At 36.1% G+C, this 24822-nt stretch overlaps 1 protein-coding gene across 1 annotated transcript; it reads left to right on the forward strand.

Moving 5' to 3' along the window:
- The first annotated feature begins 715 nt into the window (after positions 1-715).
- LOC121418152 (dolichyl-diphosphooligosaccharide--protein glycosyltransferase subunit STT3A-like) lies at positions 716-17940 on the forward strand. Its single transcript, XM_041611874.1, has 16 exons — positions 716-799; positions 3445-3583; positions 4212-4394; positions 5770-5915; positions 6702-6899; positions 7850-8041; positions 8543-8699; positions 10136-10288; positions 10672-10754; positions 11322-11492; positions 12324-12512; positions 13672-13788; positions 14829-14931; positions 15243-15308; positions 16814-16936; positions 17662-17940. Exons 2-16 carry the CDS (start codon positions 3478-3480, stop codon positions 17805-17807), a joined length of 2133 nt encoding a protein of 710 aa, XP_041467808.1. The 5' UTR covers positions 716-799; positions 3445-3477; the 3' UTR covers positions 17808-17940.
- Positions 17941-24822: the final 6882 nt, after the last annotated feature.

Below are 24822 nucleotides of genomic sequence, written 5' to 3' on the forward strand. Positions count from 1 at the left end.
ATGGGAGATATCTGTGGACGGGGCTTGCCCAGAACACGTTGCAATATCGTCAAGGCATTAACTGGAGGTGCCGTGGCCGAGTGGTCTAACGGGCGACTGGCTATATATGGAAAGTCCGGGGTTCGACCTTCGGCCGCAACACCTATGAGCAAGGCATTTAATCTGCAATGCTCTATTATCCTGCTTTCAAAAAAAAATGTAAATGATTTATTACTGGTAACTAGTCTGGTGTGTGTGATATCCCTGACTAGAAAGTAATGAAAATTCTGAATGCAAAGACTACACAAAGAACTGCATAATAATAGCCACGATTGTGTAACAGTGACGTAGTACTTGCAAACACACTAGTAAAGTTATGAAACTTATATTTCAAGTCTAGAACTGAGTAATTCAGTTGAGTGAAAACTATGAAGTGGCATGTCTGAGGAATGACTGATTATGATTTGAACTGATTCGAAGCTTAGATGTTACTAAGTGTGCACTTGTTTAAAAAAATGAACTGGCAAGTCGTCTTTAAAAAACAAACAAACAAGTGCACACCTAGTTACCAATAATGCATATAGCATTTCCATTTATTTGAAAGCAAGATAAAAGAGCTTTGTAGATTAAATGCTCTGCTCATGGGCATAGGTGCCGCGGCCGGGGATCGAACCCCGGACTTCCATGTATAGCCATGCCATGCTTAGACCACTGACTCGGCCAAGGCAAATCGTCAATCGTATGTTGCTGCCCTCTACGTTCGTTGTTGTAAACTGCCTTTTCCCATCCGTAGATAGCTAGAGCTTGTCTGTAAATTTTGGTACGTGGAGTCACTTTACTATTAAAATTCTACTTTCTTATCTGGTACCGCACTTTTTCCATTCACTTTCGAAAGTATATATTGAGACTTTGTTGATATAAACGAGTGTGTGAGTTTGAGGTGTATATCTCCCTTTGTATGTTGCTAAGAAGGCAGAAGTTCATAACATTTCTACCCGTTTTCCGCCACGTAGGCAAGCCGACAGCCTAAGCTGAGCCCGTTTTCTCGCACTTGGTCTTGGACCTACCTTCACCCAACGTTACTCGTTAGGCCTATGCGAAGGGATGGGTTGGCGATGGATATGGGAGGGATGCGCGGGGAAGGGATGGGATGCCAGACATTGCTCTACATGGGTATTTTGGCAACAAATAACAATAATGTTGCTTCAAAATACTCTTTTTTTCTTTACTAGGTTTTGAGCCCAAAAGGAAGGGTGAACAAAAGAGTGAAGGAGAGAAAGAAAAGAAAAAAAAATAAAAAAAACCTAAATGGGAAAGAGGAAAAAATAAAAGAAATTCAGAATAAAACTAAAAGAAGGATAAAAAAGAAAGAAAAAATGAGAAAAAAGGCCTCTGTCATTCTTTGAAATGAATAGAAAGAAAGGAAGAGAAGATGAATAAATGTGTGAAAGAAAAATAGAGGAGAGAAAGGTAAAAAGAAAGTAAGAAAAAAAGAGGAAAGAAAGAATGAAGGAAATGGATATGTTTACTTCATTTTTTAAAGAAAGGAAGGTGGGAAAGAAGGGAAAGATAGAATAATGAAAAATAATTAGAAGGAAAAATTTTAAAAAGGATGAAAGAATGGAGAGAGAAAAAGGAGAGAAAGAACAAAAAGAAAAAGCAGAGGAAGGGAGAAAGAAGCAAAGAAAAATTTAAGGAAAGAAAGAATGAAGATAATGAAAAAGGAAATTTAAAAAAGGAGGAAAGTAAGAGAATGAATACAGCACTTTTAGGATTTTTTTTTGCAAAATTTATTAAGTTGCTGTCTGTGCGGATCGTAAAACATGGCATTCGGACAGACTAGTCTAGAGCAGCTGAGATAGGGCTACAGACACAGAAACACGGGTATGGGACTAGACTGAGTTATCCTCAAGTTTATCGATCATATCGTACTACGGTACATCATGTGATATATCAGTCAAGCTCCTTGTTTCGCAAATCCCTTCACAACTCCCACATCCTCTATTTCCATTACGTGCCAAATATAATTAAAACACCTTACCTACAATTTTTAAAGGTCAAGTCCACCTGAGAAAAATGTTATTTGAATCAGTAGAGAAAATCAGCTGAGCACAATGCTGAAAATTTCATCAAAATGGGATGTAAAATAAAAAAGTTATGACATTTCAAAGTTTCGCTTATTTTTAACAAACTAGTTATATGAACGAGCCAGTTACATCCAAATGAGAGAGTCGATGATGTCACTCACTATTTCTTTTGTTTTTTATTATTTGAATTATACAATATTTCAATTTTTACGAATTTGACGATTAGGACCTCCTTGTCTAAAGCACAAAATGTTAGAATAATGGAATTCCACATGCTCAGGGTGGGATGAAACTTCATTTCACATGACAATGACGAGAAAATAAAAATATTTCATACAATAAAATTCAAAAGAAATAGTGAGTGAGTGATGTCATCAGTTCCCTCATTTGCATACCGACCGAGATGTGCATATAACTGTTTTGTGAAATGAAGCGAAACTTTAAAATATCACAACTTTCTTATTTTACATCCGATTCTGATGAAATTTTCAGTGTTATGCTTGTTGATTTTTTATCATTTTATTCAAATCAAGTTTTTGTTGGGGTGGACTTGTCCTTTAAGGGTTTCACTTTCTGTGACAACCTCCTTCATTTCTCCTGGGACTTCCACTTTCACTCATTTCTTCTTTTCATTTCGAATAACAGTGAAAACCTGAACTTTGGGAGTGGACATGGCCTAATTAGTCAGAGAACCTCGTTCAACACGATTTAAAAAAAATGAAAGCCTTCCTAACAGTTGTTAGAGCTTGTCGGAGGGCTTCATGAAATGGAATTTTAGTCGGTACTGACTAAATAGTCAGCGCTGACATTTGTCGGACCAAAATGCTGGTGAAACAACCCCAGATAAATATCTCCCTTCACAAAACGTGTGGTGCAGCGCATCATGTTGAATGTGTAGATGATAAAAATAGAGACATACTGGTAGACGTAAGACGTAGCTTTCTACTTTTTCAGACCGGCACCTTTAATCTCAACAGGTGATTTCAAAATTTTAGTTCGGTGTTCCTTTGGTAGTTAAGTTTTCAAAAAGCTGCTTAACTAAACTACAGTGTACCAATCATGAGCTGGACTCTAACAGACCTGACAGACAATACTTGCTCATGTTATGATGATGGCTAAATAACAAGATGATGATGTCATTCCACTGCCGATCAACACCTCACCTCAATGATTTGAATGCTAGGAGTCTTGTTTTAGGCAAAGACTTGTCTTTGCTCAGATGAAGCGACTTGTCCGGGTGTGGCTCAGCTTAGGTAAATGTACATGGATATGCATCATAAAGATAATGGCGTGATGCAGGCGAGACTGCTAGAGGTGTTCCACTTGTTTGACCTGTTATTGTACATATCTATTTTTTCTCTTTTCTTTTCTTTTTTAGGTCATCCTGTCTACACACCACACCCTGGTCATCATGAAGACTGGGTCATCTTACGTGCCCCAGTTTCTGGGAAGAATGTCATATGAGAAGAAGGAGATTCTTTTAAAGCTATCTATCCTCGTCTTCTGTATGATCCTCTGTAAGTTCAAATATTATGGAATGTACTGGTCGCTGAGTACGATGGCAGAGGTACTTCAGCGACCGATGCGAGCTTGATGTGAAAGCACAACGTACTCAGTGACCTATCAAAATGTCCCATTCATCCTTTGTGACGTTCATTTGCATTGCGTAAAATATGTGCTTATCATGATGCGCACAAACTTAAAGCGACCAATTGCTCTGGGCATGACCAAATTTTGACGGCATTGTGAAAGTACCCACTCTGAGGCTTTAAATTTAAATTTTAGCTCATAGAAATCTTTATTTTTGTTGCTGTTGCGATTGCAGAGCACTTCTGAGAAGTGCTACAGTTTGACTTAGTAAAAGAAAGAAGCAAACTGAAATAAATATTACAGCTCAGAAATTTCAGCCTGAAGTGAAATAAATGTTCAAGACCCAACAAACTTCATAGTATTTTATTTTCACCCAATGCATTTTCAGTAAGAATTGTAGGGCAGTGTGTATTCAGAACTGAAACTGGCAGTTTGGGATTTTACTTGATGATTTAGTAGTTAGTACAAAATGTTTGATTGAATTTATGAACTAGGATAAGTAGGGAAATAGAAATTTTCAGAAAAATGATGTGTATTATATGTAATTCTTTTCAGCCTTCTCTACACGACTGTTCTCTGTTTTGCGGTTTGAGAGCGTTATTCACGAGTTCGATCCTTACTTCAACTACCGTACCACCCGATTTTTGGCTGAGGAGGGCTTCTACCGGTTCCACAATTGGTTTGATGATCGTGCCTGGTATCCTCTTGGTCGTATCATTGGGGGAACCATATACCCAGGTTAGTTGAAATTGTTTCAGTTTAGATTTAAATTGTTACAATTAGAACACTTTGAAAAACAAGATTTGTCTCGGACTGTAAGAGAGTTTTTGTCTTATGTGGTTAGAACTACTTCCTAAGTTTTTAACCAATCCTGAAATTTGGCACATATTGGTCTTAAAATATAGATGCCCATGACCCCTTTTTTGTGTGTGTCAGGAATCATATTGCCTTTGTAACAGACAAAATATATTTTGATGAACTACGACCATGAAAGGGAAATCAACATCGAATCTAAGATTGAGTTTTTGTCTCACCTGCATTGCAGAGTGAGACTATAGGCTTCGCTTTTACGACGGCTTCGGTGTCAACATCAAATCATTTCAAAGTTTGTTTTTTTGTCCGCTTCTCTGAGAATACTGGAACTTTCCGTTATCGATAAATTTGGTGACTTCTTTGATTTTTCCACACCCGTCTTCGTTATGATCGTATTGGCGCTGGCAGCCCATTTTCTTAAATGTTTTAGAGGTTGTCTTAGCACCCTTCACTGCAGCGTCGAGCTGCATGCTGGATTCTTCAGATAATTCGCTTTTCAGCTTTTCCAATTTAGAATCTAGGACTGTAGCAACAAAGTCCAGATTCACCGACGATTCATTTGGAGTTACTGCACTCGGGTTACGCATTTGTATCCATTATGTAGTTCAGAGCAGAAAATATGCTACTGCCCTGTATGGTGTGATGACCGCGAATGAAAGCTAACCCGAAATCTCCCTTCCACCTAACATAGCAACAATAGCATGTTGCGTAATCACAATATTCCCCCTCAAATGAGATATCAATTCTCTTTCTATACAATGCTAAGAGAATTTTACAAGTCTTACATGTAGGTCACATGGTCATGGTCAGTTGTAGATTAGGGTCAATGAATGTAGTATTGTATCATTATATGAATGGTGTTTATTGTGAATAATTATTCAAAGGTTGTTTTTCAAAGTCAGCACTGCTGCTATATTGAATCGCGTGATGCAGGTGAGACTGCCAGAGGCGCTCCACTTGTTTATGATTTTGAAAGTAGAGTGCAGGCTAAATGTATCTTGTCCATGAAACTTTGACATTAGGGTAACTGAAGTATCATTGATCATCCTTCATGAATTTCAGATCACATTATTAAAGTTAATGGTCATTAAGGGTCAATGAAGGTAGTATTTTATTTTCGTAAAAATTATGTTTTCTGTGAATAGTTCTTCACCTTGGTTGTTTTCTTCAAAGTCAGCACTGTTGCGACATTGAATTGCTTCATGCATGCGTGACCGAAAGAGGCGTATATCACATATTTAGTATTATTGTCATACTGTACAACCTGAACTTAGGAGATTTTTCTGTGTCTTTGATGCAGGTTTGATGTTGACCTCTGCTATCATCTACCATGTACTCAACTTCTTGCACATCAGTATTGATGTGAGGAATGTGTGTGTATTCCTAGCTCCCCTCTTCTCCTCCCTCACCACTCTGGCCACCTACCACCTCACCAAAGAGCTCAAGGTAAGAATCATATCAAACATTGCTTTATCAGAGGAAATGTTTGAACTTCTATCTGACAAGTCCCGTTTTATCTGACAGTTACAGTGCTTCTCGGCCAATCAAATTCAAGGGAAGTTGTCTGACCTGGCAATTTGTTGGACGAAAATGTTGATGAAATACTCACCAAGGCTGTGAACATATTAAAGCGTGGTCTTTGGTCATAAGGCTTATTTTTATGATAGTGATACATAATAATCTATGCAATCAAAATGGAAATTAGCCCCACAATCAATCGCTGAGTTTTATGTTACATGGCGAGGCACTCCTTGAAATAAATTTGATGAATTTATTTACATCTCCATTAAATTCTAATTTAGGAGCGCCATTTACTTCAAAGCAGCAATGAAATAGCAGCATGAAAAGCACCATATTTTTTTTTCACTAGTTATTTATAGCACACAGTTAATAAGAGTCCACACTAATACCTCAGTCACAATTGCTTTACGGCGGCCGTACGGCAAGTCGAAAACAGCCATATTAACATTTTTTGTACCAGCTACAGATAGGTGGTTTGAAAAAAGAGCAATAAAACGGCTGTTTCGACTCACTGTAAGGCTACCGTAGAGCAAATGTGACCCAGGTATTAATGTTGGTCAGTATGCTCCCCATTTAAAAAATGATTTCTTTATTGTGATGTTACCCTAACATGTCTTGAAATAAACATCTAGGCCCTTTTTGATACCAAGCTGTATTTATATATATATATATATGTATTTTTTTTTTTCAATTTTGGTATGTTTATTCTAGGATACCGGTGCTGGTCTAGTAGCAGCAGCCATGATCTCCATTGTTCCTGGTTACATATCCCGTTCTGTGGCTGGATCCTACGATAACGAGGGCATTGCAATCTTCTGTATGCTGCTCACGTATGCACTCTGGATCAAGTCTGTGAAAACCGGATCTGTCTTTTGGGCTGCTCTTTGCTCACTGGCCTACTTTTATATGGTAATATTTCCTGATTATTTCTGTTGATTTTTCCTCTTTTTTTTTTTGGGGGGGGGCATGATGCCATTGTTTTCAGGTTGATCCCTCGGGATTAAAGAATGAACCTTTCATCTGGTAAGCAAATAATCACTTTCGGAGAAGGTGATGGGCAATTATCACTTCTTAGGTAAACTGGATGTAGCTATCTTTCCAAAGTGAAGCTGAGAAGAGATTGCTAATACATCTAGCTTGCTGAGTAAATGATAGTTTGCCCAGTCTCCTGAAATCAAGAGGTAATTATCTGCTTTTATCTTTCACATCTCAAACCACCATTAAAAGGAGTGAGCAATATACATATTTCTCTACCAGAAGGAATCTTGATCTTTAAGAAAATTGAGGTTTCCATGAAAAAAAAAATCTTGAGTCGATGCTTGTTTCAATGTATGTGAACTGTGTGCAAGCTTTTAGATCTGCTCAAGCAAGATGATTGTGAGCTCACAAAGGAATTTTACGCTCGCATTGAAACAACTGAGGGGAGTGCACTTGATAGTGGGTATCATTGTGCACATATCTACACCATGTAAGATAGTTGCTGCATGTGATGGAGAAAGATGGAACAAAAAACATTGAGTGGTATTGACCTACTATTTCTCACATACCCAAAATAATTAGCCATGACCCTGTGGCCTGAAGTGATCAGCAAAACACGAAAGTTTCACCACGAGTGGTGGTTGATGGCGAAACCAAGCTTCATCTCTTGACCGACTTTTGACCAATCTGATATCAAGATTCTTTAAGGTGAGGTGAATGGGTACCTGGCAGGAATTTGTTCCTGAAATGCGTGTGCGCTGTAATCTGAGTAATTACGGCTGTCAAGCTACAGCTGGGGTAATAATATCCAAGTCCTTTGGAAGCGCATGGAGACATTATTCATAATGTGATATACGCTATACATTATTATTATTTGCTAGGTTTCCTCTTGGGGAGGTTACGTTTTCCTCATCAACCTGATCCCAATGCACACCCTAGCCCTGATGGCCACTGGACGCTTCACCCACAGGATCTATGTGGTGTACTGCACGGTCTACTGTCTTGGTACCATCCTCTCCATGCAGATCCCCTTCGTTGGATTCCAACCAGTCCAGTCCTCCGAACACATGGCTGTGAGTATGAATGCTAGTTAGTCAGTAGTCCAAGGGCCCGTCTTACAAAGAGTTACGATCGATCCGATCAATCGTAACTCTGGAAATCTATCTGTGTCATAATTTAAGCCATAAATAGTTTAAAAAACTATTTACAGCTCAGGGTATTATTCCCTTCTTGTGACATCAGATGTCGGGATTCATGGCATTTTTCTCAATTTGGTCATGTGATGGTGTCTAGACCATTGCCTGTTCAAATTATTACTATGTATTCTTACAGTACATGTATCGATTCTTACAGTATCTGGATAGAAGAGGAACTTTATAAATCTGTAGCGGTTTCAGGTTTGGTAAGCTTGAGGGGTGTTCCCATCTGCGAATGAAACAAGTCAGTGAACAATGTTATGCCACAAGGCATAACTGAATGTAATCTAATGAAAATTGTAGTGGGAAGTGTGATTTCAATACTTTTTAAAACTTGTGACCACAGATTAATCATCCAACTGCCTTTGATTTTTACAGGCTCTGGGTGTGTTTGGACTGTGTCAGATCTACTGCTTTGTGGAGTATGTAAGGTCACGTCTGAGCACACAGTACTTCAACGTTCTCATCCGAAGTGCTGTGCTAGTATTCGGTGCCGCCCTAGCAGCCGTAACAGCTTATCTCTCAGCAACAGGCAGTATCCTTTTATTTTGGCTACAAAGCTAATTCTAAGTTTCTGAGTTTTTCCAAATCAAGTCTACTGGGACATTCATTAATGGAATGTGTTTCTAGACAAAATTCAAGTGACTTAACCCTAAGAAGACAGGGGGGGGGGGCGGCTGATGCAGCCCCCCCCCCTCAACATTTTTTGCGATAAATCCGCCGCTCGAAAATTTTTGATTGCATCACTCGCTGACTTTTTACTTTCAAGTCTAGCATAACATTTTTTTACCCCAAAATTGTGACCCCCGGGTATGCGGTTCCGAAATTAACTTTTATTTTGAGTAAATCACGGTTTACGTTTCATCGTGCCATATAGCCATATATGTATATATATATATATATATATATATGTGTGTGTGTGTGTGTGTGCAATATTCAAATTTGAATGGTATATCTATTAGAATTATAACTTGAAACTCAAAATAAAAATGATCACATATCAAAGGTAATCAAGAACTTCTACATATTCCGTCAAAATATAAAAATGCATGATTTTTTATATTCTTTCAGATTTTATGCTAAAAATGACACTCTCATGCAAAAGTGCACTTGGCATCCAGCCATACGTTCTTCATCAGTATTTTGGCTTAGATGCCAAGTATTAGCAAGCATGAAAGGACAAGTCCACCCCAACAAAAACTTGATTTGAATAAAAAGAATTCAACAAGCATAACACTGAAAATTTCATCAAAATCAGATGTAAAATAAGAAAGTTATGGCATTTTTAAGTTTCGCTTATTTTCAACAAAATAGTTATATGAACGAGCCAGTTACGTCCAAATGAGAGAGTTGATGACATCACTCACTCACTATTTCTTTTGCATTTTATTATATGAAATATGAAATATTTTTATTTTCTCATCATTGTCATGGGAAATGAAGTTTCATTTCTCCCTGAACACATGGAATTCCATTATTTTAACATTTTGTGCTTCAGGCAAGGAGGTCCTAATCGTCAAATTCGTAAAAATTGAAATATTGTATAATTCAAACAATAAAAGACAAAAGAAATAGTGAGTGAGTGACATCATCAACTCTCTCATTTGGATGTAACTGGCTCGTTCATATAACTATTTTGTTAAAAATAAGCGAAACTTTGAAATGTCATAACTTTCTTATTTTACATCCGATTTTGATGAAATTTTCAGCATTGTGCTTGTCTGATTTTTCTCTATTGATTCAAATCAACATTTTTCTGAGGTGGACTTGACCTTAACAAATTTTTCTGTCCAAAGTATTAAAAATTGTTTTGGCTGGTCGACTAACATTTCCTAATTTTTATAAATAGTTCTGAAAACTAAAATAAAACTTGGGGTACTCTATACTTGTGTGAACTATCCGTAGATACTACACAGGTTCACTGCCTACCAAATAAGAATTGAGTATGTTTCCTGAGCCTGATGAATATAGAGATCTCTCCCTGGACTGGACGTTTCTACTCCCTCCTGGATCCATCTTACGCTAAGAATAACATCCCCATCATTGCCTCCGTCTCTGAACATCAGCCTACCACATGGAGCTCTTTCTACTTTGACTTGCAGATGCATGTATTCATGTTCCCAGGTAATGATGATGATGATGGTGGTTATGAAGATTATTTTGATGGATGATGAGGGTGATCATGATTGTAAGCCCGTCCTAGACGGGTCGAATTATGGTATCACGCTTGGTGTCCGTCCGTCTGTCCGTTAACTTTACCTTGTAAACGCGATAACTTCAGTTTGACTTAACCTAGGCTCATATAGGACATAGGACATTGACGTCATCTTGCAGAATCTCTTGATCTGCAGGGCCATAGATCGGACAAGAGATAAATGGGACATTCGCAAATAATGCACTATTCAACCTAACAGTCTTAGGAAGGTTGTTGATAAATCTCCTGTTCAAGTTTTGTTACCAGTACCTTTATGTTGCATTGATCAAAATATGCTTATCTTTTTACACAGTTGGCATGTATTACTGCTTCATGAAGCTCACCGATGCTAACATCTTTGTTATCCTCTATGGTATCACTAGTCTCTATTTCTCGGTGAGTATGAGTTATCACAGATATAGCAATATAGAAAAGAAAACTATTCTTATTGTAAGCTGCTTTAACCATTGCATTTCAAAATTAAAGAATTACATATATCTGGCTAATGTTCACCAAGGACAACTATCCCAATAGGCAAAAAAAATGTACTTGCGTAATCTACCATTCCAAAAAATATCCCCCAAGTATGTGTTTTTGTCTCACCTGCAAAGTAGAGCGAGACTATATATGCACCGCTTTTCTGATAGCATAAACATCAAATCTTAACCGAAGATTAAGTTTTCAATTGACGTAACTTTCTTATGTCATTTACATCACAAATCCTTCCCTTCCGCTTTCTCCTATACTATCTTTTAAGCAAATTTTGAAACTCCTGCAATTACTTACGATGGAACTTTCATGATGGACCTAGTCAGACACCTGAAGCCTTGCTAGGTCATTGCGATGTATTTTGTGCTGAGGACTTGAGGTAATCAGTTAGACAGACAATATGTTTGAATATTGGTTCTCTAAGGTGATCATTCAGGCAATAATCAGTGAGATTCTCCTTTCATGTTGTTACAGGGTGTGATGGTACGTCTCATGTTGGTTCTTGCACCTGTCATGTGCATCCTGTCTGGAATCGGTATCTCATCTGTCCTCACCACCTACATGAAAAACCTTGACATCACCAAACAGGAGAAGAAATCTTCAAAGAAAGAGTACAGTGACAATACCTACCCAATTAAGAATGAGGTTAGTGGACATTACCATGTTAAGCTGTTAAAAGATAATCCAACCCATATAAAATTTTGTTTTAAGATTGAAAAGAAAATTCAGATAAGCAGCTAGGCAATTTTGGAACAATATCAGACAAACAACAAGAAAGCAATGAATTTTTATAAGTTATAGAAACTGGTAATCGCTACGCTCATGGAAACTTCAAATTGGTCGCATTGATGATGTCATGCTAATGTAAGGCAAAGGACTTCTCTTCCATTTAATCCAATGAAATGGCTAAAATAAATTTTTTCAAGAGTTTTACTTCAAATTATATTATTTCATACATGCTATTTGTTCACTGGTGTCAAGTCGTCTAGACAACTTTAATTCTCATTTGTCTAATATTAAAAAAAAAATTGGAAAGAAGCAGACATGTTCAGAATTATACAGCATTTCAATGGCCAGAAAATAATAGTATGTGTAGACCTTCATCGTTCACTGGTTATTGGTCCAAAGAAGTATTGCTAATATAAACATATAAACTTGCTTTGTCTGTGTACATGTACTTGAACAACCTGACACCACAATCAATATCACTATTCATTATATTCTAGATCAGATCCTTTTCATTTACAAATTCCTAAAATGAACTTCAAGGAAGGTCAGCAATGTATAAGTTTCACTGGTTCCCAGAAATATCTGGAATAGTTTCCCTACCATCATCTGTTCATGTTCGTTCCTCAGTATTAAAAAACAAGCTGTTTAAAAAACCTATTTTCCCTCCTCAGTAATATCTCCTTTATAAAATACAGAGTAAGCACTTAGATAGTAGAATTTTACTGTTATGTTATTTCATGTTGACAGGTTGCAACAGCAGTCATTCTCCTAATGACTTTCTTCCTCATCACATACACCTTCCACTGCACCTGGGTCACGTCTGAGGCCTATTCTTCTCCTTCCATTGTCTTGTCGGCAAGGGCCGGAGACGGTGGTAGGATCATCTTTGACGACTTCCGTGAAGCTTACTATTGGCTAAGACAAAACACGCATGAGGTAAAGATATGCGTCATATTGGTATGGGATATGCAAAGATGCCAACTAGTACTGATTTTCAGTATGTAGTACTGAAAAATGAAAAGAATACTGATGGTTTCAAGCAAAATACTGATTTCTTAGTTTCAGTTTTATGTGTTCTATGGTATTTCTTTGGAAATACTGATTTCCTCGCCAAAACACTGATTTTCTACTTTTAAAGTACTGAAATGCTCTTGTTCAAGTTGGCAGCTCTAGATATGCGACCTACATGTATTTACCATCACGAGCTTAGTGTCAAAGTGATTTCTCCTTTGGACGTCATTCGCCCCCTACAACAATATGATTTATAACATGTTATATAATGATGATGTTGAATTATAGGTTTGATAAAATGGGAGAAATAGGTTGTTTGAAATTGAATTAACGGTATGTTGAATACAGGGAACTATGTGGACGATTCTGTTTATAAAAAAAATCAACCTTTTTGTGTCCAAATCCCATTTTTTATTTCAATTCTTACTTTACTTCATAAACTGACCAAGTAATGGTCATTTGGGAGCATCACTGACTGTCATAAGGACCCTGAAATCAGACACAGAAAATTCCTTCAAGGTGCTACATACACGGGGTTGGACGTGCATATTTCATGGAATTGCCCGCAGGTTAAATATTTATTGGAATTTAGGTTGAAAAGGTATATTTGAAGCAAGTTGAATACAAGATGAATATGGGTCAATCCACTCACCAAAATATACTACCCATGTTAAGACTATAAGGTTCTTCCAATTTACATAAAATGAGTACAATACTTCATCAAAAATGGCTACAGCAGTTAATTAAGAATAGATTATTTTATTCAAAATTTGGACATTGGGGCAAAATATTTCAGAATTCTTAGTCAGACATTTTGGGGCACATTTGGTGTGAGTTTAAAGTAAATCGGAGGGGGTCAGGTGATAACCATAGGTTGATTTGACATGGATTGACCCATATGTGTTGAAAGTGACCTGTTATCACTTTAAAATTGCTTCATACAAGTAGAAAAGTATTGATTTTAGAAGAATGAGTAGGGAAAAGTAGGAAGAAAATCAGGACAATTGTTATGTGGCTGAAAGATTAAGCAGCCTTGTAATCATATTGTAATGCGCTAATTTCTTTTGTTTTATATCATTTCTAGAATTCCAAGGTAATGTCATGGTGGGATTATGGGTATCAGATAACAGCGATGGCGAATCGGACAATATTAGTGGACAATAATACGTGGAATAATACTCACATATCACGTGTGGGCCAGGTGAGTGTGTTGACATTTTCGCAGTGGAGAATATTTTGCATACAAAATGCCTCCACTCAAGTTAAACTCTGTAATGGACGGGGGGAAGGGTTGAATTGTCCCCCCCCCCTTAGAGAGGGGTTATAGAAAGAAGAAAATATAACAGAAAGAGAAAGAGGGAGACAGCAAGTGCTATTTATCGCTCTTACAAATGATATTTCAGAGCAATTTTTAATTTAACATGTACTTGTGGTCTAAAAAAAAATGCTTGAGACTTGAAAATTAAAAGTCAGTTAGCGGGGCAGCAGAAAAATTTGTGTGACCGTTCTATCACACAAATTTTTCTGCTGCCCCGCTAACTGACTTTTAATTTTCAAGTCTCAAGCATTTTTTTTTAGACCACAAGTACATGTTAAATTAAAAATTGCTCTGAAATATCATTTGTAAGAGCGATAAATAGCACTTGCTGTCTCCCTCTTTCTCTTTCTGTTATATTTTCTTCTTTCTATAACCCCTCTCTCTGCTTCGATGTACTATCTCCTCCCTTTCCTTTGATTTCCTAGTATTCTTTTTTTCTGCCTCTCTCTTTTTATTCTTTCCTTCTTCCACTGTTTTCTTTCTTCCAGTCTCCCTTCCCTTCTTTCCTTCTCTATTTTCTTCTTTCTTTCCCTTTATTTTTTCTTTTCATTTGTTGCCATTTCCTTCCTTCATATTTTTCTTCTTTCTTTCAAAGAAATAAAGAAACCCTTTTCTTTCCTTCATTTTTTACTTTCATTCCATTTTTTAGCTCTCTCCTTCATTCTTTGTTGCCTTGAAGGATTTTTTTGAGCAAGTGAAATATATTTTGCGGCAACTATTCAGAAATTCACTTGCCTGACCTGGCAAATGCTTCAAAAAATTACATATAGCCATAGTATCCAGCATACGTTACAGAATTGCCTGGAAGTTGTGATGTTCTTTATAAATGTGCCTGTCTCTAACAATCAGTCCACTAAACAATTTTGTTATGGTATGTTTATTTCATCATGTGTCAATATGTTTTTGCTTTATTCCATCTGCAGGCCATGGCATCACCTGAAGACCACGCTTATGGCATTATGAGAGAGCTGGATGTAGACTATGTTCTTGTGATTTTCGGTGGACTTATTGGATACTCTTCAGATGGTAAGATTTGAATACATACATAGCCAGATTATAGGCGCCACTTTTGGATGGCAGCAGCATTAATTGTCAACATTGAAATCTTAAAAGGGAAGTTCACCCTGAAGAAAGGTTCGTTGTAAAAATAGAAGAAAAAACAATAGAAAATATTAGTGTTCAAAGGTTTGAGGAAAATCTGCACTCAAAGATTAAGAAAGTTATTACAATTTTAAATTTTTGGATTTGTGACTTCATAAATCAGCCTATGCTATGTAAAATAAAAGGCAAATTTCTATTCTTTCCTTCTTTTGTAATCAACTTCTTTCCATTTTCAGATATCAACAAATTTTTGTGGATGGTCCGAATTGGTGGCAGTACAGAAGAAGGCAAGCATATAAAAGGTGAGAAAATGTAGTGTTTTCCAGATAGCCATTTTAAGAATAAGTTTGATATTCACCGTTTAAATGCTTTGTAGGCCACATTCTTGAATTAACGATCTCTTTTTTTTTTGTGAAATCGAGATAATAGATCCCCATATATATTTGATGCCTTGGTTACCTCTACAATTAAGCCTATGTCAAGCATGTTCCTTCATAATTCTTCCTTTCAAGACGGTCTTCTTGATTGCGATTGCTTCTGGCCAGAGGCAAAGCTTGCTATATGGTTTTTGCATTACGCCTGGAAATATCAGATAAAATAGGCATCGTGTCCGCCCGATTCCGACGCCTTCTTGCCAAAAATCACATGATTTCTCTTTTAGATGAAGCATTATGTGTTTATGATTTTTCCAATGTAGTTTTTTTTTCATGCGAGTAACACTCTGGCCAACCTAGTGTTAGTAGGTCAGGCCTTTTTTCATCTCGCTAAATAAAAGGTATTTCTGGCTCTAGTGGATAATGTGCTTGATATACTGTGCACTTTGTTGTGAATCAGAAAACCTACATCTAATTATTATGCGTATAATGTAAACAAATTATTGACAGATTTTTACTTCTCATGATTTGATCATGGATATAGATTTTGGTCTAAGTTAAACTGGACCGCTGATCGTACTACATGAGTATACTCACTTTTTGGTGAATATGAGATTTGTCACTTACATATTGGTCTTAGAAAAGTGTTCATGTTCACTATTTTTTACTGATTTTGAATTTTGACTCATGAGGTCCGCCTTACTTCTACACAGAATTTTGAAATTTCAATTTGAAAATGTTTCATGCTAATTCATGATTATTTTCAAAAATTCACATAACTTCAGTTTATATGCGTCTTCTCCTAGTTTCACTTATTTTCCCTTTGGTTTGAAGATTGATTGGTTTTAGCTACAAATTAGAACTTTATTATTTCTACCCCTGAACTAAACTTGTAATTTTTAAACCTTATGATATGAGTGGTGTTTTTGTGAATTAATTCAGTATTTTTTTTTCAAGGTCAGCACTGCTGCTATATTGAATAATGTAATGCAGGTGAGATTGCTAGAGGCATTCCACTTGTTTATTATAAAATTTGTTAAATATATGAAATAAGACCCCTCATTCCACAGATATTCTAAGATTGCATCAGAGAGAATTTAGAACCCAAGAGCTTCCAGGATCCTGTCAAAGAACAGTGGTATTATGTTAATACCGCTGAAATGGGCAATCCTCCATATCTTATTTGACGATTTTTCTTATTTAATTTGATCATGTATATATTTTGTTACATATGGAAATAAAAACAAACAAACTTTGTTCTTTTGTTAGTGATTTACTTTCAAACAGAAATTCAAGCCTTGGAGCCATTTGCCACTGGCATCCGGATGTATGTTCTTCATAGGCTGGTGGATCTATTTCTAGTTGATATTTCCATAATGAAGAATGTCATAATGGCACACTATTACTCTTTTATCTTTGTTTTTATGCACTAGAATCTGACTATTATACACCTCATGGAGAGTTCCGTATTGATAGAGATGGTTCACCAACTCTGCTCAACTGTCTCATGTATAAGATGTGTTACTATCGCTTTGGTAGAGTCTACACGGAAGCAGGTAGGATCTGATAACCCATGAATTCACATCTGCCAAGTCTTCACATTTAATTCCAACATTCCTACTTTGGGGAAAAGAAAATGGCCATTTTAAGTAGTGTTTCTTAGTATCAGGAAAGTTATCCTAGTATTTAATAGTTCATTTCAAGCCTTACTAGCTTGGTAAATCAACAAAAATTCAAAATCTTTACTAAATGGTATTATGCTAGTGCCCCCAAAATGTATGTGTGAATGATATAAAATAAAAATGTGATTTACTACAATAATTGGGATACATCCCTGTACTTTATGTGTTGGTGTTTAAGCATGACTTAAGTCACACTTAACTATTTGTGAAACACACACCTGGTTTGTAGTCTTCACTTTATGTGTTGGCATTAAAGCATGACTTAAGTCTTACTTAACTTTTTGTGAAACACACCACAAAAAGTACTTCTCACATTCATCTTTCTTTTTTTTTCAACCAACAGTCCCTTTCATGACTAACAATATGGTAAACTCTAAACCACTCCCATGCTATCTGAAGGACTTGCAACTGTTGTAACTTTGCCATTGTGGCAACTACCATGGAAACCTTGATTCTGTTGAGCCCTGTTACCATGGTGATTGCCATTATGGCAAAGTTACAACAGTTGCAAATCCTTTGTGAAACGGGCCCAAGGAGCCAATAAATACAAATTGAAAACCCCACAATATGATGATGCTTTCTTTTCTTCCACCATCAAGGCAAGCCCACCGGATACGACAGGGTGCGCAACACAGAGATTGGAAACAAAGATTTTGAGCTGGATGTACTGGAGGAAGCATATACCACTGAGCACTGGCTTGTCAGAATCTACAAAGTAAAAGATTTAGAGAATAGGGGTTTATAGTTTGGTATAGGTCAAATAGTATAGTACATCATAGTTACCACTTCCGTAATACTAATTTTTTTTCAATTCCTCATTTGGACATGTATCATGTAGAAATCATATTTTGGGAACATAATAGTCACTGTTATATCAGTTCAAAGATGGAAAAAAGGGTGCAGAAATTTGTTGAGGATGATACATCCGAAGTCTGAAAAATATAGTAGAAATAGGAGCATTATAAAATAGAGGTCATCAAAAACAGTCCTGGTGGGTGTTTCATAAAGCTGTTCGTAAGTTTAGAGCAACTTTAAGAACGACTGGTGATCCTTGTGGTAAATGATACACTCCAGAACATGCAAAATGTTCATTGGCAATGGTTTAGTGCGTAAGAAAGGATCATCAGTCGTTCTTAAAGTCGCTCTTAACTTACGAACAGCTTTATGAAATGGCCCCTTGGGCATCATTCCATAGCTGTACAATTTGTCTATATTTTGGGTTTTTCGTTTGTTTTGTTTTCTATACTTCTGCCAAACAATTTTGAAGGGGGAATGTAGGAATCGGCAAATGATAGGTTGGGTGATCGGGCGATTTGTCGGTCCGTTGCAAAACTACTTCCTCTATTTCTCTAACCAGTTCTGGTTTACACTGAAACAAATATATGTTCCAAATTTCAGATGTGCAAGGTCCATTTTTCGCACGTGTCTGCAATTGTGTTATCATGGTAATGGTATGACAAAAAGGAGGTAAAAATCTCTGGTTCGAACTTAGTTCTTAGCCAGTTCTCATGAAATTTGGCACACACATTGGTATTGTAAGTAAAGATATGCCAGACATTTTTTTCCGTGTGTTGGATTAAGTGTTGCCATGATAGCAATTCATGGCAAAAAAATCCAGGGAGAATCATTATGGACCAAACTACTTCCCCAGTTTTTAGCCAGTGCTCATGAAATTTGGAACAAATATTAATCTGGTGGTAAAGACAGGCAAATTTCATTTTCTAAATGTGTTGGAAACTACATTACTATGGTAATGGCATAATTGGTTTTTATTATATTTCTTTTCTTTGGAAGTTCAGAACCAGCATTGAACCTGATTCTATGTGATCTGTGAGGATTATTTGGATTTAATGGTTATTGGGATATAATGATATCACCCTCCAGAAAAACATCAGTCATGTAAATTGAATGCTGTTGTACTTCTTGTTTGTCTCCTTTTATCATGATTAAAATCATTAATACTATAGATGAATGACTTGTCAATGAGCAATTTCTTGTATTTGTCACTTTCCATTGGCTAATTTCTTTCATCGGCTAAGCTGCATTTATAGGCATTGGTTAACATTACAAAGTTATTATTTTAAAGAAGAAAACATTTAATTCATGCTGTATTTAATACTACTCATGTAGCGGGACAGCTTATACCAAACTTTGGTTGTAGGTGTACTTAGGAGACCTACATGTTATTGTGTTCAGAGGTCACATGGTATGGTCAAAGTTCATTTTGTCAACATTAAAGTTTATGACAAGCGTTATTCCATCCCAGTCATTTCACAATAATGTTTCAATACAATGAAGTTGCGTGCCCTCGCAAATCACAATATTTCTGGTTATTTTCATAAGTGGGCGAGACACAAAATCGCTTATGCCTTGTTTTAAATGGGTATAATTTTAGCTATTTTCATTTTCTTTGGGACCTGGCTAAGCTGCAACAACATATTAGATATACGAAGCAGAGGAACAGCAAGAGAAAGTACAAACTTTTTCACAACTCTATTTGTAATGCCATCATAACCAGTATTTTTGTCTGCCTTCAAATTAGATACAATTTCAAGTTATTCTTGTCTATGAACTGGAGTAAGAAATATTAAATTCTCATTTTGTTCATCCAAAAAGTCCTTTAAAAATTTCATAATATTTCCAGCCAATATGAGAGAAATATGAATTAAATTCACTGGATGTAGTATGAGTATCTTCAACCATAGTTCCATCTACACATAGTTTATTAACAGCACTAGTTATGCTAATTTTGTTTAGAGCCCTATTTATAGTTTTCCATGTATTTGGATTTAATATATAAGAACCATACAGATTATTTTTCTGATTGACAGACCTTGATATCAATTTTGAAACCCATGTTTTGGAACACTTTTATAGTCGTAATTTTGATATTTCTAAAAGGAACACAGGAATCTAAGCAGTCATTGATGGAATTCAAAAATGTTTCAAATGAGTCATTGACATTTTCTTTTGAGTTATAAGCATCAGACCAATCAGTAGAGCTTAAACTTCCTTGGAGGCGTTCAATATTTTCATTACTAAAGTTCCGACAGATTCTACATTTCTTTTCCATTTTTATGTGTGACTGCATTGTTTGGATGTGGGTAAAAATAAGAAAATGATCAGATACGTCTGTCGTAACAATACCAGCTTTCGGAAGAGGCTGAGATTTACAGAATATGTAATCTATAAGCGTAGCAGAATGATCAGTAATACGAGTTGGTCTTGAAATAACAGGCAAAAAGTAGAGGATAACATTAATTCAAGGAAGTCATTTGTTAAAGGGTGATTACTAGTCAAAAGATAAATGTTGAAATCACCAGTGATGATACAATTTGTCAATTCACCGTTTTGCAAAAGTTCATTTGTAGCAAGTAAAAACTTCTCTATACAAGAAGTTTGCCGATGTCTGTAGATGACACCTATTAGAAATTTCTCATCTTTTTACATATTTACTTCTACAAACATGGATTCAATGATATCATTTATATTTTCAAATTCATTTCTAATTGCATAATCGATTGAAGACGGAATATACAGTGCGTCCCAGATGACTTAATCACAAATACAATAGACAAGTGACCTACCATTGTAAAGCTTAGAATCTCCTCTTTCATCTGAAATTACTTAGATTATTTCTCATTCACGCATGAGTGAGCAAAAACAATTTAAAAGGGGGATACCAAAAAGTCATTTGGCGGGCCGTATCTGGGTTTCAAAAAGAATACGTTTTTAGAAAGTTCAATATCTGCTCTTTAATTTGATACCTCAATTACAGAAAGTGGTCAAGAAATGATAAAGTTCTGGTCATTTAAAATAAAGCTTGAATTTCAATAATTTCATAAAATGATGAGGTTTTACAGGCTAGCGTTCCGAGTCACTCGACATTCCATTTTGTTGACGATTAGCCATGCATTAAGTCTTGTTAACCGTACGATAGGAAACCGTTGAAAACACCGAAAACACATATATTTAATGAAATTATGGAAATACAAGCATTGTTTCGAGGGGGACAGAACTTTTTTACGTCTTGACCATTTTCTATGATTAAGGTATCAAATAAAAGAGCAGATATTGACATTTTTAGGCATGTGATTTTCTTTTTGAAATTCAGATACCCCCCGCCAAATGAGTTTTTTGTATCCTTTCTTCAAATTGTTTTTGCTCACTCATGCGTGAATGAGAAATAATTTAAGTAATTTCAGATGAAAGATGAGATTCTAAGCTTTACAATGGTAGGTCACTTGTCTATTGTATTTGTGATTTAGTTATGATAAATCATCAACAAATCTTGGTTTTGTCTTTTTGTGGGAAGCATTGTATAATGCTAGTCCACCACCAATTTTGTTTTTCCTAATTTGTAACAAGGCAGACAGCTAATAATGAGCTTTGTAAGCACACACCTGGTGATCTAACTGAATAAGTATCGTTATATGATGTCACACTTAGTAATATTTTAGAGAAACATGCTCCTGTTGTTACAAAACAGGTAGCTGTACGCCCTCAAGTCCCGTGGTATACTAACGGTGTGAGGATAGAAAAAAGTAAGAGGAGAAAAGCGTTGGGTAAGGACTAGGGCTGCTAATTATTGGGACAAATATAAGTCGGTTCAAAATGTGACACTGCAACTTCTGTACAAAACTCGTACACAATATACCACAGAGATCTCATCCTGGATAACAAGGATACCGGTAATCAAAAAAAGCTTTTCAGTTATACAAAAGTATTCATAAGAATATCAGTAGAAATTCTATCAAATGGAGTATGATGATTTGAGATAATATTGCTTTTATCTTGATGATATAGTGATAAGAACTAATCATTATCCAGATGATAAAGGGGAAACAAGCATATTACCCACCATTATGAATTGAAATACATTGCCATTTAAAAACAATATCTATGAAAGCTATGAATATAAAGCATCTTTTTAGATTTGATACTATTATGACCCATATTCGAGTTCGGAAAATACTGCAATTGTAATAGTTAACAAAATAAAAACTATCCAACATAATCATTAATGGTAGATGCAAAATATTTGCATATGTAAAATGACCCACAGAAAAAGTTTAGTAGATCAAATGAAAAAGTATTGAGAGGGCAATGAAAGAATGCAAAATATACCATGGAAAATAACACAGATATTGATTTATTTGAAAAGTTTTGTGTCAAGAATTTCATAATAATTGAAAAGAATGCCAGAAAATCAAATAACATGGAATGAATAAAGATGAAGGATGCTACGGCTTGGTCATATCTTGAGTGGTTGACACTATTCATCCTTCCAGACGTAGATGTTATTTTTAATATTGTAACAAACCAAATACTTTTAAAATGGAAAAGCAGTTTACTGTAATAATAGAAAAACTTTTAATCAGCGCCCGCTAAGTTTGCTTATAAAGCCACCATAATTCTAACGCTCCCCCCCCCCCCCCCCCCCCCTCAAAGAGAGATGCCAGTAGTTGCAGTAAACACTGATTTCATGAGAAAGTCTGTAAAACCAGGCTTAATTGTCAGTATATCGAGGATCTAGATCTGGTACAATCACATAAACTGAACTTTGTGAAATCTTGAAATCTACGCTGAAAAATATTCACACTGAAGATCACCAACACAGGTAAGCGCACGAGGGACAGTGTATTATTATTGCTTTGAATGTCGTGCCCAACGTTTGACCCGAATCCGAATCCTGTGTTTATTTGCTAATTTCTCAGCAATTACACAATTTCTTCCAGAATCCTTTGGCACATATTCTTTATATATGCAAACAGACACTTTGTGGTCATTTCATTGGATTCTGTACGAACTCATTTTGATATCGTTACCAAAACTGGCATTTACCTTTAAAGGTGATATTTCTTTAAAAAACACGATGAACATAGTTACATAATTGAAACAACTTTTTTTAATTGGGAGCGAAACATTCACATTCAGTTTTATTTTGTATCAAATATTATTTACCCATCAGGAAAAATGCTTTCATCTCAGTAACGGCATTTCTGCGAATCACTGCCCTCAAAATAATGGCACCTGTATACAAGTTATATCCTGTATAATAATTGTAAATGTGTTATTGTTAAATACCGGTACATGATGTAAAACTAAAAGGCGTTCTAAAACTAAAGATAGCTAGCAACACTGCTGTCAGAGTTATCAATAGACAGAGTGGCGAAACCGGAAGTGTGCTCTGATTGGTCCGATATTTCATGGAGCTCCAATTAGTTCCCTCTGGCATATTTTCTGCGCTTGTGATCTTCTGCTGGGTGCATACCCCCGGAAATATCAATAAACTACACGTTTTCTCACATTTAGTGATTAAATACCTCGACCCTTTCCACTCGTGGATATATTTTCTAGACTCCAATGTGAGTATTTTAAAATATAAAGTTGCCTTTTTGTAGATACATCTGGTATTATTTTGCATAAATCGGCTTCTAAAATAATGTCGAAAAAAGTGTTTGGTAAGAGAGAAAAACTGCATTTTTTCAAGTTTTGTGTAATCATGTTTTGCACAAATTACCTCAACGTGTTGAAAATAGTGTTTTACTATGACTGTCAAGGTTGAATGATCTTTTAACAACTTATTTCATGTTATTTTGGGGGAAATCCATTTAATTTCTACCAAAAACAGCTCATAAAATTTAGCATATGGGACTACCCTTCATAAGACCCTAGCCAAAGATAAGGAGCTGCGCCGCCGGAACTTTCGGCGGCGGAAACCTTAGCCCACCCTATAGGCCGTAGGCGGTTAATTGCAGGGATGGCGCCACCAATGCCATGGCATGGGTGGAGGCACTTTTTAACTTTAGACTTTAGTCTAGCCTAGGTCTAGTTCTAAGTTGCTAGTCTTAATCTTAAATCTATAGATGGAAATATCTCATCAGAGAGGAAAGTATCCCTATATTATACTGTAGACTCTGTTTTTGTTAATATATTTGTATAAGGCAAATGTGTTAACAATTTTAGAATTAGATTTTTTTTATAGAAAACATAGATCTAATGTTAGGCCTAAGTAGTCAGGTTAGTAATAAGACTTGAGCACTGCAAGCAGTGCAGTTGCTAGATTAAAATTGTAATCTAACAACTGAACTGCAGACAGTACTCAAGTCTATTTACTCGATCTGGACTAGGGTCTAATGTTGGTGAATATCTACAGTAGATGTAGACCTAGTCTAGGCCAAGATTGATTCTAACTAATTGATATTTAGAGGCTAAAATCCAATAAAAGAGCTTAGATCTACCTCTCAAGACAGCAGGTGAATCAATCTAGATTCTAGTTAATACAAACAGAAGGAATGATGACACAAAGTGCTTTGGTCTATGTCCTCAATAGCAGTGATGGTGCTAGATCTACATGTACAAATATATTTATCAGGGACTGCATATTTATTGCTGTATGTAACCCAACTGTGTTTGGTTCATCTAGCTACAAGTTCAGGGCCTCCTGACAGTACTGTAATTTTATTCACTCCTAAGTGTATGTCAGTGTAGTATTCAAAATGTGTTAACATGTGCTTTGACCTTAATATGACTATGACAACAATGCTTGCATGGATTGATGATGGAAATGGCACAGGTCTAATGTGTAGCCACATTTTAGCACCTCATATCTTCATTATGGATTATCTGCTGGTAACTGTACTTGATCACTAATTTTGTTATCATAATTGCATGTGTTTTCAAAGATCATGCAATTAAGGTAATGACCTCAGTGACTACAAGTTTTAAGCATCTTTGGAAACAACTAGCTGAACAGA

The sequence above is a fragment of the Lytechinus variegatus genome, chromosome 1 (genome assembly GCF_018143015.1).
Source record: "Lytechinus variegatus isolate NC3 chromosome 1, Lvar_3.0, whole genome shotgun sequence".
Taxonomy (NCBI): Eukaryota; Metazoa; Echinodermata; class Echinoidea; order Temnopleuroida; family Toxopneustidae; genus Lytechinus; species Lytechinus variegatus.

What these genes read in the sequence shown, in the direction of transcription:
- LOC121418152 (XM_041611874.1), top strand. Translation starts at nt 3,478, where the DNA reads ATGAAGACTGGGTCATCTTACGTGCCCCAGTTTCTGGGAAGAATGTCA. An exon ending in ACATATCACGTGTGGGCCAG is followed by an intron (nt 13,789 to 14,828) that starts GTGAGTGTGTTG and finishes TTCCATCTGCAG; the next exon opens with GCCATGGCATCACCTGAAGA. An exon ending in TATTGGATACTCTTCAGATG is followed by an intron (nt 14,932 to 15,242) that starts GTAAGATTTGAA and finishes TTCCATTTTCAG; the next exon opens with ATATCAACAAATTTTTGTGG.